The 15,909-nt window shown below is 40.2% G+C and overlaps 1 protein-coding gene across 1 annotated transcript in view; it reads left to right on the forward strand.

Moving 5' to 3' along the window:
* ENOX1 (ecto-NOX disulfide-thiol exchanger 1) overlaps positions 1 to 15,909 on the forward strand; it is a 155,197-nt gene that overhangs the window by 104,263 nt on the left and 35,025 nt on the right. Inside the window, exon 10 of the mRNA XM_009322855.1 lies at positions 7,692 to 7,876. Coding sequence (XP_009321130.1) covers positions 7,692 to 7,876 — 185 coding nt within the window. The remainder of the gene's footprint in view (positions 1 to 7,691; positions 7,877 to 15,909) is intronic.

The raw sequence follows: 15,909 nt of genomic DNA on the forward strand, positions 1-15,909 counted from the left end.
TGGTTACATTATGTCTGAAGGGGGAAAGAAAAAACTGTGGCTAGGTTAGCTTGTAATTGCCCCAAATTATTTATTTTTATACCATTCTAATTCTGTTTTCAGAGTTTATTCAGGCTAGTTACCTAGCTTGTTTCAGGATTTTTTTTTAAAAAACCAAATGAGTCTATTTTTGTGGAAACATGGGAGAACAACGGAAAAGGCATTTATTAAAGAATGCAGTATAGGAATAATGTTGCTTTTATCTGCTAATATCAGACGTATTTCTATGCATGTCATTGACATCCAAGTACTATTTATGCTGGTGATCAGGTATTTACTAACTGTCCATAAAGAAAAGAAAGTGTCCTCTAGGAACTCAAGGCAATGGATCAAAAACACTTTAGCTATCGGAGGACTCAGGAGCCTGACGTTGTAAAGTGGGCTGAGAAGATGCCTCAAAGCGACCAAGGTGTAGCTTAGTCTTACTCTTCCAGAAAGCTTCTTGGAGATACCATCAAAGCGTTGCTTTCCCAAATGCCTTTGAACTGTGCACAGAGCATGTGTAACTAAAACTTGTTCTCAGAGCTCAGTTTCTATGGTAGGGTTTACAAAAGTCAGGTGTGAGACCAGTGGATCTATACCTGGGCAGTTATAGATAATAATTGCCTCAACTCATTCTGCCAGGAGCTGACAACTACTGGGGAATACAGAGAGAGGGTCAGCTTTGACAGTTCATGGTGGAGACATAGGTTAACACTTCTCTAGTTGCTCAGTGTGTGTCCCCACTTCAGATGCCATCCAGCTTTCCGTCTGCAACGAGGGCCGTGCCTTCCTTCCCGCCACCTCGCAAACGCGACCTTCCCACCCACCTCAAGACGTGGGTCACTCACTGTCATCACCTCACACACCCCCTGCCACTGAGTGACCACGATGGGATCCTCAGACTGTAGCAGAAAGTTTAATTTCCTGTGGGCTGAAGCACTAAGTAGAGCCTTATAGGGTAAAAATGAATGAGGCTCCAGTGGTCCCATCTAGTCTATGAAACTGAAAGTTTTTTCCTTCAAGGCAGTCCCAGTCTCAGCTTCGCCCTTTCCTGACACATGTCAGCATGCACACACCAGTGTATCCTCTTAGAATTTTGCATTCAACATGAAACTGGGCCCATTACTCACTTTTGAACTCTTCCTCCTTATATCCAGTAACTGTTAAAAATGCCACTGCGTTTCTTGTGCCACCACCAGCAGTCCTGCCACACTTCCTTTTCTCTTCCTTCACATGTTGAACTCAGGTCCAAAATCTTCTTTTGTTCCACCTAGCTCTTCCTGGAATCTGACCTCTGCCTTTATTCTGTCAAAATTCATACCCAAACCTTGTGACCTCATGTTTGAATTCCAGGAGTTCCTTTTCTTTGGTCCTCACTTGAACCCTTTCTCAAGATAACACACAACATATCTCCTAAGACCATCCACACTATACTTCTGCTAAGACCATCTTCCTTACAAATGACAAAGGCCATTGTTGTATAACTTAGCCTGTCTTCTACAGCATCAAGACATAGCTCATGCCCTTCTAGATCCTCCAGAAACATTTTTACTTGCTGATTTTCCCCTGGTTGTACTACTTCACAGTTCACCTATTTGAAAAACAAGCAAGCTAGCTAGAGGTGAAGGATATCTTCTATTGTTTGTATTTATAGTTGTGAACTTTGTGTCCTTATTTCTCTCCTCTCACATTTGTTCAGTCCCTCTAGCTGAAAACTCTTTGAAGAAGTAGCTGTGTCTTGCAAGATGGCTTTTCTTGACATTGTAAAATGCTCTGCAATGCGAGTGATGCAAAAAATTACCATAATAACAGCCATCATTTTGACAGTTTTTGATGCTTTTCTTGTTGCTGTTATCAAAAGGAGCATTATATAATTTAAAACCTTATTTTCAAGTCAGGAAATTAAGATAATGGCATTAGAACTCGGATGACAGGAAGGTTTGGAAATATGCTCTTCATCTGTTTTCATCCACATCACTGTATCGATATATTGGATAAAGTTCCAAACCCCTGAGAAATTCTGCTGAAGAGGTTAGACCGAAAGTCTGAAGACAGACAAATGTCGTGGTTTAACCCAGCAGGCAGCTAAGCACCACACAGCCACTCGCTCAGTCCTTCCTGGTGGAATGGGGGAGAGAATCAGAAGAATAAAAGTGAGAAAACTCGTGGGTTGAGATAAAGACAGGTTAATAGGGAAAGCAAAAGGCGCGCATGCAAGCAAAGCAAGACAAGGAATTCATTCACTCCTTCCCACTGGCAGGCAGGTGTTCAGCCATCTCCAGGAAAGCAGGGCTCCATCACGTGGAACGGTGAATTGGGAAGACAAACGCCACAGCTCCAAACATCCCCCCGCTTCCTTCTTCTTCCCCCAGCTTTATATGCTGAACATGACGTCATATGGTATGGAATATCCCTTTGGTCAGTTGGGGTCAGCTGTCCCAGCTGTGTCCCCTCCCAACTTCTTGCGCACCCCCAGTCTGCTGGCTGGGGGGGTGGTGTGAGAAGCAGAAAAGGCCTTGACTCTGTGTAAGCACTGCTAAAACCCAGCCTACTCGCTGGTGGGGTGGTGTGAGGAGCAGAAAAGGCCTTGTTTGTGTGTAAGCACTGCTCAGCAATAACTAAAACATTCCTGTATTATCAACACTGTTTCCAGCACAAGTCCAAAACATCGCCCCGTACTAGCTACTATGAAGAAAATTAACTCTACCCCAGCCAAAACCAGCACAACAAATAAGCACAGAAGTTTTCAGTTTTATGATCTATTTCTATACAAGTATAGAATAATCTATAGAAAAAAAATCTATATAAAAAGTTCTGCTAGGATGACCTAAGGGAAGTCTATGCTCTTGAATTTACAAGAGGGTTTTTTGTTATTGTTGTTAGTGTTTTCTCATTGGTTTTTCAGATACTACTTCTAGATTGCCTCAGACTCTTGCGATAAGCTACTGCCTTTGCATTTCCACTCAAAGTGTCCCCAGTATGCGAATCGGTAGTCTGCCATTAATGTTAACTGTGATGTTATTAGGGCATCATCTAATAAGAAATGCACAGCCCAGGTGTGCATTAATAGCACTAGTAGAAAATTCGGAATTCTCCCAGATTTCCTCAATAAATAGATACATTCAGAGATGTGGGGTGTTCACTTTATTTCCTGGCCATTGTGACACGATGTGAGTCATAAAATACTACAGTTACTCTGTATCACCTGTGAACACTTACTCTATGTTGGCTCCAGCGGGCATTATTATGCATTAGATTAAATGCAATCACAGAGTATCAGCTAAAAGTAAAAGTACGGATCAGTACTACTTGTAAAGAAAGCACGCTTCTAACTATCCGAGACAGATGCCCTAGAAAAATAAACTGTTTGTTTCTTCTGAGACATCCGTCAATGACTACAGCCTTAAATTTCAGTGGATTTCTGATCAGCCAGTCACTTCTTGTTCTAAAAAGAGTGTCTTTTTGCTTTGGGTCTAGCCTGGGTCCGCTACATGGAGTCTATCTTGCCACTGGGGCTGTTGCCGAATTGTATATAGCACTTCTGCCTCAGCACAAGGAACTCACACTAACCTCTGAGATGTCCTCAAAATATCAGTGGGAAGGTTTCCCCCACTTACATATGTCTAACCTTCCTCCAGCCGTTTCTCTGAGACTGGCAGGTAATCATTTTGCATCCCTCAGTGAAAATGCTGTAAAGCGTATATTGAGCTGGTTTCCAGCTGTGTTTGTTTAGGCAGGAATATTTTCTTCCGCTTGCAGCACGGGCAACTATTTGAGATTCTTGTTGGAGTTTTCTTTTGTTCTACCTTCTGTGTATATAGTTCTTCTGTAAATGCTCTCAGAATTCATTGTCTTTTTATCCTAAGATGTTTTTTAGCATGTCTCACCAAGGGATTCTGTAGATAAGTATCTGAACTACTTAACTTAAAATGGCATGAGAAGTTGCATTGAGATGAGCAAACTTTTTTTTCAACAAAAAAAATATTCATGAGCTTTGTCAATTAGGTCACAGCAAAAATTTCTGTAAAAATTTGAAAAATATTTGTTTTAAAATGCAGATTTGCTTCCCCCCAAAATTCTCCTCTAATTTTAATTTAGTATTCATGGAAGTGCCTTTTTAATATAATATATAATTATATATAATTATTATAAATGAAATATAATTAAAAATTAAATTATAATTCATTGTATATATAATAGATATTTTGTTTGGAATCAAAAGAGACATTGGTCTGAATCCAGAATCCAGTTCACTAAAATATAAATATCTTAAAATTATCGTTACGTTAGGTCAACATAAAGGATGTTTCTGATTTTGTTTAAAACAGTTACCCAGTGCTGAATGAGCTGGAGTCCCTGGGGTCCACCAGATGTCTGGCATTCTCCTTTTCTGCTAACCACTCTGTCCACACGTTAGGAACCAACTATTTGTAGCTTTAAATTAAATAGCAAAAGAACTACGTGTATTTAATGCCGTATTGTTTGTGGACTCTTATCTATAATTAATTCATTTAAAAGCTTGTGACAATTTAGTATTCTGTTACACTGCTGCTATATGTGTTGCATCCTCCTTATTTAAGGACATATTTCTACCTTGGACTCCGTCTTTAATTGCTTACTGTGAATGGCTGGGAAGATCACCAGAGTGTATGATAATGTTGATAAGAAGTTGTACACCTCTGGGAATCCTGCCTAATATCACAAACTTATCTCTGCTGTATTCTTATTCTCTCACTTTAGGTTGTTTGGAATATTTCCATTTTGTCTTAGAATAGATTGTAACCTCTTCCAAATACAGCCTTCGTCTTCCGGTGTCTGCAGTCTAGAATAATGGGGCACCCATCCTTGGATGGGACTTCTTGATAGTACTGTAATGTAATTTTTGTCATATATGTTTTAATAGAGTATACTAAAAATAATTTTAAAATAATAAAATAAAATAATAAAATAATTCAGAGGTGCAACTCTGAATTTTTTAACAGTGAAAAAGCTGTATTGTATTTCTAAAGGGAAAATGGGTGGTTACCTTAACTGCTCATATAGAATGTGACTTGCTTCATTTGGATGACTTATTTTTCAAACCCTAATAGGTTCATCACCTACAGGTTACTTACTTTTGCAATATGTCATAGCCCTTTCCATTTCCCCTAATTTGCTGGCCCTGTAGGAGGCTTCTTGTGCTGTCCCTAGCCCCACGCAATAGCCTGAACTCACCCAGGAGGACAAAAGGAGAAGGAGATCTCCAACTGGGCTGTAGTGTGACCCAGAAAAATATATGACAGCAGCTTTTCCAGGCAGGGCAGCCTGAACCTCGGCTGAATCTGGGTCCTAACCCACATTTCAGTGGGGACAGTGATTAACAAGTACGTAGGCCTTATGCCCTCCACTTACACAGCAGCTCTCAGAAGTTTTTTAAGAAAGAGCTGGATTAGGTGATGGACAGCAGATGAATTACTGCTCCCAAGCCACCATAAAAACTTGAGTATGCCCATGATGGTCTCTTTTCGTGCTCTCAGAGAGCAGAAGAATAGGCAGGTTCTGTCTGGAATTGAGTATTGCTTTTTTTTTTTTAATTTAGGGAGAGTTTAATTGGTATGAGTAAGAGAATACAAATGACAGAGACTTTTTACCAAGGCCTCCAGTGACAGGACAAGGGGCAATGACTTTAAACTGAAAGAGGGTAGGTTTAGATTGTACATAAGGAAGAAATTTTTTACCATGAGGGTGGTGAGACACTGTCACAGGTTGCCCAGAGAAGTTGTGGATGCCCCATCATTGGAAGTGTTCAAGGCCACGTTGGGTGGAACTTTGAGCACCCTGATCTAGTGAAAGATGTCCCTGCCTATGACAGGGAGGGTTGGACTAGATAATCTCTAAAGGCTCTTTCTAACCAAAACCATTTAATTTTGACTTGAGTTTTTGTTAGACTGAGGTTTTTATTTGCTTGGCCTTTTTTTTTTTTTCTTTTAGCATAGCTTGTTGGCTCTTACAAAAAAAAAAAAGGATTTCATCCTCTTGTTTGCCCATTGGACTCATCATTGCAATTTCTTGAGGGTAAATTTTGTCATGGAAGGATGATTACATGCTTTTCAGAACAATTTAATTTGATGTAACAATACTGTAACTGTTGCTAAATCTTCCAGGGAGATTCTGTAGAATATCCAAATTAAGCACAATAACTAATCCGTGTCTGTATTTGAATTGTAGCTAACTGTACTTTATTTTGGATAATGCATTTGTACTATTTTAAAATTAGTAACAATTATCTGTGAAAAAGGTAGATTTGTCCTACCAAAGATAAAACATTTTTATTGGTAATGAAATACTGTGACATACTATCTAAGTGCTGATATAATTTCACAAACATGTTGAATCATGTTATCATGGGGAACAGAGGACTTTTTATCTGTGGAAGGTCTAGTCAAGAGAGACCTAACATTAAATGGAGTTAATATACAATTTCCTATAATTTGGAGTTTAACCATATTGGTATTATAGGTGGGCAAGAAAGAATTCTGTGATACCAAGCCTGAAATCATTCAATCAGGAATGTAAATCAGTTATGTGCTTCAGTTACCAAATGTTGATAGAATTGGATATGGTAGATTGTTGTTTTTTAATTGCAGCTGCTCTGTAATGTTGTTGTGTTACCAGGTTCCAAGAAGGAAAATAGTATAGTATGGTAGTTTGCTATGCCAAATGACCACAGCTACTGCCAAGTATAAATACTACCAGGGGCGGGTTCTTCTATAGGATGATAACCACATCCCTAAAGTAATGAATGCCACGCTTCCCTATATGTATTTATGTTCAGATAATTTATTTAAATAATGCTCCTAGTACATCCTTATAGCCTTCTGCCTTTTGCTACACAAATTTTAGCTTATATTGCAGACTGTGCAAGTCATTTGGCAAATGTAATTTCCATCCCTGCATACTAATCGATTTCTTCACAAACACCTGCTATCAGTTATGATAATAAAAATGCCATTCTAAATTGAAAAGGGGCCAAATGGAGCTTCCTAAGGAAATGACTTAAGTGTCTTTCAATGCCTTTAATGCAGTAATGTTCTTGTAGTGCCAACACTTTTTTTGAGCATTTGCATTTTATATAATTTTACTCTATTACATCATTTTTCTGTCTAAATGGTTCCTCATAACCGTTGCTACGAAGTAGCTCATAGCGAGATTGGAGAGGAATTTCTGTGTTTCCTCTCTCAAGGGATAAAATCCAGCAACTTTACGTAGTCAAAATTCCTTAGCACAGATCTGATTGGAACATCTGGCTGCTACACTAGTATAATTATTAAGCGGTTCTATCATTTCCTATAACATCACTGGGAAAATGTTGTAAAGTTGGTGGGTGCTTTACCCTTGGACTGCATGCCAGTTTCTTCCTAAAATGTAAGCCTAAATTTAGCAGCCAGATTGCAGGTAGCATTTGAATTATCCAGGGTTGCTTTATGGCTCCTTCCATCCCAGGAAATAACTTCCCAGCAACAGTCTTTGCCAGAACCTAATCATTTTCAGCTCTGCTGGGTCTTGTCTCAGCTCCGAAACGTCTCACTGGCTTTCAGTTGTACTGTCATCTCCCCTGACAATGTCCTCTGCATTATTTGTAAGGAAACAATCCATTTTACTGATTTCTTCACATTTTCATTTTCTCTTAGCTCTAGCCGCCCAAGCGTATGCGCTAAAGGAAGAGAACGATAGTCTTCGATGGCAGCTGGATGCTTATAGGAATGAAGTGGAGCTCCTGAAACAGGAGAAAGGACAGCTCTTTCGAACAGAAGAAAGCCTTACGAAGGACCAGCAGCTGCAGTTCCTGCAGCAGACGATGCAAGGCATGCAGCAGGTATTGCTATGGAAAAAAAGCATGGGTCTTCTTTTTTAGGAAAGTGGTACCATGGGGCTGTGCTGAACTCAAGACTCTTAGCCATGAAGGTCCTGATTTCTTTTCAGAGTCAAAATCTTACGGATTTTAGATGGGGGAAAGGGGAGGAGGAATTGGGGACATATTTAGGAATTCATAAACTGTAAACCCATTGATCACTCAAGGAAACTCCTTATGCATGTTCCATTTAGGAGCAAATTACTTCAGTACATCCCCTATTGCTCTCCTCACTTAATCCAATCGGCCTTAATTCTGCACAAAAGTTCAAGAAAGTTTGGCCAGTGCAGCGTAGTCAGTGCTCTGTGGTGCCTTCGTTTGCATTCATCTGCACCTTTAGATGCATCTCCACTTCTCAGCTCTGTCTTTTTTCTGCTGACTCTTGTTTGAGGATGACTGAGACATCTCCAGCTTGTCCAGACTACCCTTCTGCTAACTTGCAGGTCGATAGCAACGCCAATGCTATCTCCTGAGCTTTTATCATTTATGCTGACCCATGGATGTAACCTTTTCATTCAGGCAATTTTTTAAGTGGTTCAGTGCAGCAACAAAGCTTTTTCTCTGACACCAGTCAGACAGAAACTGCAATGTGTCCCTGCGGGGGCCATTCGATATCTTATCCATTCTACCTTATTTGTCAGTGTGCTCCTGACGTTATGCAGGGCAAGTCTTGGCAAGCACATCCAGACTGCTCCCACTGCTTCGTCGGACACGTCCATAACACATATGTGTCAACAGAACATATAAGCAGCTCTCATTCAACATGCATGTGTATAACCCCTTTCCTGCCCGGGCACTTGTATTCAGCTGCTACGTGACAGAGCGCAAGGGCAGTGGCTCACCATGACACTGGATTGGGCTCTCATCTTGAATGGAGTTTCTTAAGATGTCACTGCAGAGGTTAATTTTGCCTCCTTCATCTGTGCCCTGAAGCAACGCGTGCGGTCCTCTGTCACTCCTGGTTATTAGATTCCAGAAGGGGACAAGCTGTACCCACTTCCAGATTGTACTAAGCTGTTTTTTAATGACAAAAACCAGGAGACATTCATTTACATATGAGCTTCCTGCTTGGATTAGGAATTGCATGGCTATCACGGTACCCGTCAAACCCAACAAGTCTGCAAATCCCGCCTAACACCAAATAACAGAGCACAAGACAAGCCTACACGTGTGTTTATATGAACATAAACCCCTTTAAGCCTCAGAGTTTTACAAAATCAGGGTGATGTACAGTGGAATAATTCTGAATAAAATATTTGAAAAATAGAAAATAAGTAATTGATAATTCAGGAATAAAATCTTTCCCGAACTTAGGAATGAAGTCATTAATCAGAAATACGTGAGGTTTCAGGATACTTTAGATATGCTTGAGGTCTATTCACGGTCTTATCCTTATATGAATGGATACTTAAATATCATTGCTTCATTAAATTTAACTGCATATATAAATATTGTGCTAAATTTCAGCCTGGTGCTAATTCTCCATTAAAATTAGTGAAAAGTGGGCACAAAATACTACTAAATCAGAATGCTAGAGCCCTAACACTCGTTTTGCATTATTATAATTTCCTACCTGGGGTCTGGAAGAAGGGTAATCAAGTCTGTACACTATAAATAGATTTCTATTGTAAATTCAAGCAAATGTTGATAATGCAAGTCAATAATAGAGAGCAACTTACTTATCTCTCTGTTCAGCTAGCAATGGACACTGTAGTCCCTATTCCTCTGAGAATTTCTATGTTCATGACAATTTTGCTGTGAGGTTCTGAATTTTTCTAGTTTGCCATCTCGGGGTCAGACCTACTAACTCCCAATGGGATATAATTAGAGATGGCCCAAGGAGCTGGAGAAGACAGTGCAGATAATCCAGTCTGACAATATGCTGAGGAGGGCAGCAGTACAGAAGCACGGGAGGTGGAGTCCAGAATATTTGGTGGGAAATTATCAGTCAATTAAGCAGCTGGATGATGGCTTTGGATTTCAATGATTAGCCATAGTCATGACATCCCATAACCTTTGTGCTTTTCATGCAGTTCATGCATGAATATTTAGAAATAAACCTTTGATTTAGGTAGACCGTTTTATCTCAGCTTGGTTTTGTAAATGTTGAGAGATGACAACCTTAGCTGAAATCTGTCAGTATAGCAGGTGCTCAGCATCTATGGAAATCGGTCTCTCTATGAAATATTAAACATATAACCAGGACTTGAGCAGTAATAATTTAACAAGAAGACCTGTATTCCCTCTTATCCTTTTGTATATATTAAAATTAATTTCAGACAAGGTAAACTGAATGCCATGGAATTCCTGAACCCTGCATATATGTCAGCATTAAAAAAATGTATTCCTCCTCCTTCTTTCCTCTTCATTCTCCCCCACTTTTTCATATACCTCTTCTTCTTGTAACTTTGAAAATGAGAGAAAAAGTGATGTGAGCTGCAGCCTCAAAAGCAGATTTATCTGAGAAAAAGTGGATGCATTTTCAGAATCAACAAATTTTTTTGTAAACAATGTTCTGGCATTTTTGGTTCCAAACAATAGCAAATAACACAACATCAATGCATTTTTCATGTACTTCTACCATCTGGATGTTTTTCAGGATTCTTTCCCACATTTGCAGAACTGATGAAATGAATGTTTATTTTGTCTTCCATCACTCCTACTGATCCAAAGTAGCATAAGCAAAATCACACAGATATTTGCTTATGAAGTATACCGTATGGGCGGTAGTAGCAACCTGCTTATTTATTGTGTCTAAAAAAGAAAATCCTTTGGACTAATGACATTGAACTTATGGGGGTTTTAGTCAACTTCCTCCATAAAACTGTGTCACAGTTTAATTTCATACCCACTGTGAGATCTCAAACAAATGGAAATAATGTCTTGTATCCATGGTAACAAATGAGATGCACTTTACCTGATTTTGAGATGGAAATTGAATTAACTTGTCACTGCTGCATAGGTGGTATTGCCTTCAATTTATTTCTATATGAGAACACACATACTAAGCAGATCCCTTTTCTAATGGCTCTGTTTTTCCAGCAGTGTTTGGTATTCTCTGAGAAAGTCTGTGATCACAAGGAAGGGGATGTTTTAGTTGTAACTATTTTTACAATACTTCACAACACAGCTGTAAGAATTTTTTAAATCTTGTCTCTTTGTCTGAAATGTTTTACCAGATACATGACTATAGGTAATGCAGAAAATATCACCTGGTGGTGTTGCTTAATGCTTGCCATTATAAGGCTCAGTTTTCAGTGGGTATATAATTTCTCCAATTTTTATCCATTTGGGTTAGCATATTCCATGTGGAGTGGCAAGCAGAATTCTTTTGAAAAAATTCTCATCAAAATGTTTCAGCTATTCCAAGAACAAAGCGTGAAATCTATGCTTTTCTTGTTTTTTGTCCACCAAAGAAAATTCTTGAGGAAATGCATTTGCCATCTTCATGCTTTGAAAGAAGGACTCAGAATTTGACAGTGAGTCTCTATTGAATTAATGCTGTGGTTTCCATATCCTTTATAAAATCTGCCTGAAAGTGATAACGTTACAAGCCCTTGAAAAATGTCGGTTTGCCACATAGGAGATGTCACTCATTAACACATATCCAAGTAAATTTTAGTTTACTAAAACTAAAATAACATAGCACAGCTATCGGTGCAATGTTTTACTCTTCACGTTAGTCCTAAGTCTACAGAGCACACCTCCTTTAGCATGGCTCTCTGACTGAACAAGTTAGTTCCACCTTTTCATCAGGCTTAATTGGCCAAGGTGTGGGGCCATGCTTGCATAGCTGTACTGATTCCTGAACTGGTTCATTTGCCAATAGACTGGTAATTCTGCACGGTGCTTCATTGCATCATGTAAATGTATGATAATGTTCTTTCCTCTCACAACTCCCTGAGCATGATAGGCTGAATTTAAGCTCCTGCAGGCAAGGGTGTCATCCAGAAATCCCCATTTAAACCATGCTTCCACCTATGTTTTCTCCAGGAAATGTACACAAGTGCCTACAGTTCTGCTATTGCAAATGCCGGGGTGTATTTGGGACATTTAAGAGGCACCTCATTGCCCCAGACCCCTAAAGAAACCGATTCATTAGCTGCGCTCGGGTTCATACTCCTAACACCCAGCGACAGCACAAGCTCCCCTTCGTTGGCTGTGATGCATTAAAGCCTAGCCATGGGGTTATTGCATGAGCAGGGGATGCATGGGAGTGCCTCTTCTAAAATTCGTGCTTGAGGTGGAAAGCAAGAACAATAGGAACAGCCGTGGGTGGTAGGCGTAGGACTGACATAAAGGCTGATACACTGCTGCAGGTGCCACCCATGCTGTTAGCTCGGGATGTCTCAGCAGGAGGCTGAACTTATTCTGGCGCTGTTGACAACCACGTGGGTGTCACCAATGCACCGTGATGAAAGTCCTCTTTTGTCTTGTCTTCTTTTCTTCCCCAAACAGTATCAATTTCATTCAAATAGCAACGCAGATTGTGAACCTGAGCACTCAGAAGCCAGGAATTGCCAGAACTACCGCCTGTGTATTTTGCTTCGTATACCTCAGAGACCCTTCCCCGTTCAGTGCCGCAGACAGAGAGTGCACAGTTGATCATCGCCTATTCAATACCTTCCTGTCCTTGCTGTTCAATATGCGACACGAAGTCTTACTGCAAAGGCCACATTGCTCCTGACATTTCCTACCTACTGAGGACTAGCTTTTGCAGTTTACTAACCATTGAGCATGTAAAATAAATAGCACGTGCATCTGAGACTTACACACCTTATTTCAAAGGGCTCTGATAAATGCCAGATGACTAGCAGTCATTTCAGGCTTTCAGTGTTCATCCAGGGAAGGACAGTTTGGTCTGTGATATGCCTCACCTTGTGATTGGGAGGGTGAGAAGAGCCACTGGAGTGCATCGCAGCTCCCTCCTTACGCCCACTGCTCCCTCAGAGGAGGATGGCCAGGGTACCTATTTGGTAACGAGGACTGTGGGGTGCACACAGCTTCCACAGTATGGATGGTCACTAGGAGCCAGATTAGGACCCTTTTGTCTAAGTGAGATGACACAGGAGTCATCTCAGCTTTTTAAGCAAGATCGTACCTCTAATGTATAGTAACCATTCTGAGTAGAAAAAACAGAGGTAGCTAGTGTTGGTCTCACTGTGCTGCCTTTGAAATAAATTGGATTTCTACCATTCCCTGCCACTGGAGCAGACCTAGTCCATTTTCAGATGTCCTCACTGAGCTAGCAGAATTTTTTTTCTGCAAGCAAAGATGGCATTGCTCAGGTTTTTCCTCTCCTATCCTATATGAAAAGTAGCTTTTTCTCATACAAGTGATGGAAGAACTGACTATTCCCATGGTCCGCTCTCTTTCAGTGGGAGCAGGGAGGAGAAGCACGTTTCGGTCCAGCTAGTAGGACAGGGCATCATGAGGCATTTTTTCCACATCACTCTTCTAACCAATCTGCCACCTATTAAAATCCAATAAGCCTCAGCTGGCATTTAGGTCTGCAGCTCTCAGATCCTTCACAGATGTTGCTAACTGTCACAGCCATTCCTTTCTCTCACATACAAGCTTTCTAAAATGTCAGAAGTCACAGACACATATGCTGTTGGCTGAAAATTGCTGGATCTGGTGCCACGTGAGTGCCATGACCATTATAACAAACATTTACCTTTAAATATACAGGTTCTAGTAGCAGTTTAGCACTGAAATTAACAGCATTGTTGAATAGATGGAGCATGTTATGGCTATATTTATTAATCTAGCCTAAATGCAGAGGAGATTTGTAGTCTTTTTTTATCCACCTACCTTTTGCTCACCAAACATCTATTCAGCATATAACCCACCCAATGTACTTACACACAACTTTAAACTGATTCTTCTCCAAATACAGTATTAAAAAGAAGAGTAAATAAAAGAGATAAAAAACATTACCCCTTGTATTTGCATTTTACCTGCTGAATAAACAGACCAGAATAATTTAGTTAGAAATGTTTTTTTTTATTACTACTCCTGCAGGATGAATTCCAGTTAAATCTTTCTGTTTTCCTATAAAAGTGGCACTGGAGTAGTAATGGCAATATTGATCAACACTGATAATTTTATAGGGAATGGATACAAGATAAGTGCGAGGGACTGGACCCAATGTCCAGGTGTTCGCTTCCAGGCCTGTCTCTTCTTTTCTCACCCTTTGGTTGATATTTGGAAACTGGTTAAGAAATATGTCTGCTCCCAGGACAGAGAGAAATGTTCCCATAAGTGTTATCTTTGTTCCCTTGTGCTTTTCAGGGCTCTGTACAATACTGTCCGTGTACAAACTTCCAGAAAATACTTACTCTTTCTGATTATATTAAAAAAAAGGAGCAACTGGCAATTAAGTGCTAATTATTTACCAGATCTCAGACAAGCCAAATCGGTTCTCCTCTGTGTTTAACAACCTCTCCTTATTGAAAGTAGTGTTTAATTTCCCACTTCGGCCACCACCACTTCAACAATATTAGGGGAAGTGTAAATAAGGGCCCACTGATGCTTTAAGCACCATATTCTCCATAGCTGTTCTAGTGGTAAGACAGTGGAGGGTAGCATCTTTATGCCTGCTACCACTGGTAAAGCTAAACTGAGGTTGGCAGCAAGAATAAACAGTTCGGAGAGAAATAATTGGGTGCACATATTTTATTTAAAATATGAAAGAAATAAACTAATATCTTCATTAACATGCTTGTGTAGTCTAGTGGTCGTGAAGGACAGATCTCATAAGTTTTACAGTCCAGTGATCTTACATGAATTCTTTAAAAGATCCTAAATACTAGCGTTGGCTTGCTGATTACATAGTTTCCAAATGCATTTGATGCTATCATTACTAGGAACTCTGCTTCCACTACTAGAAATTGTGCTTCAATGGGAATTACACTAGGTAAATTGATTCTCTTCTCTAATATCATTCTTCTAATTAAAATGTGTCAGGTTTTTTTATTCTCCTTCAAAATAAATAAAATATTTTTTCTTGAGTAGGAAATCAAAAATTAAAAGATCTAATTTGGTTTATTGAGAAAGAGCATGCTGTATCATGCTCATTTGCAGTCCCATGAAAGAAGAGATGGGATCATACAGTTCAATATGTGTCTATTCACCCTCAGCCCTTATCCAAGAAAAGCCTGACTCCACCTTCTCTGTAACCTCCCTTTAGGTAGTTTCAGTGTGTCTGTGTCCATCTGTCTGTTTTCTCATTTAGCATATTTCTCGGGTTCAGTCCTGCCTGCTCCTACTCTGCGTGCTGTAAAGCTGTAGGACCTCTGCAGTCAGTGTAATAGCAGGGGGTGGGGAGCATGGCAAACATCTCCCTAAGGAAGCAGCTGGGCAGAGTTGTTCAGTAGTGCCACCATACGCATTCACCCATCAGGTGTGTGTCCAGCTCCCCGGCCCCCTGTGATGTGGTTAACCTGTGGAGCTAACATGTTCAGCATGGTCTTTGCCTCTGGCTAGAAAGCCAGGAAAACTCACTTTGCAGGTGGATGCCCAACAAGCAGGAGCTGGGCTGTTGATCCACGTGCAGCTCTTCACCAGCCCAGCGCAGGGAGGTCAGGGCTTGGACTCTTTCATCATCGCAAACCCCATGATCCATCCAAATAACGCCATCCGCATAGTTCCTGTGACACAGGCGGTCCCTGAGAGGTGGGAGGGATGAAAAACATTTCACTATTACAATGTGTTTCTTTTTATTTCCTTAAAAAAATCCACAGTCGTACTCTTTATTTTAGTAATGCCTTGTCATACACTAGGACAGCGTGTATGTTGCCCTTACTGCTGCAACATGGCTAACTTCCTTGGGGGCTCATTTCTAAAGCTTCTTTGACTTGTCTTTCACATTCTCCTGTTTCCTTGGTGATTTGTCTGGCCTCATCAGCATCTTGTTACTAATTTGCTCAGCTGGGAAGTCACTTTCTCATTATTCAAGCCTGCCATGTGCTGGCCATTTGTGATATGAAATCTTG

Source organism: Pygoscelis adeliae, unplaced genomic scaffold (assembly GCF_000699105.1).
Source record: "Pygoscelis adeliae isolate BGI_AS28 unplaced genomic scaffold, ASM69910v1 Scaffold74, whole genome shotgun sequence".
Taxonomy (NCBI): Eukaryota; Metazoa; Chordata; class Aves; order Sphenisciformes; family Spheniscidae; genus Pygoscelis; species Pygoscelis adeliae.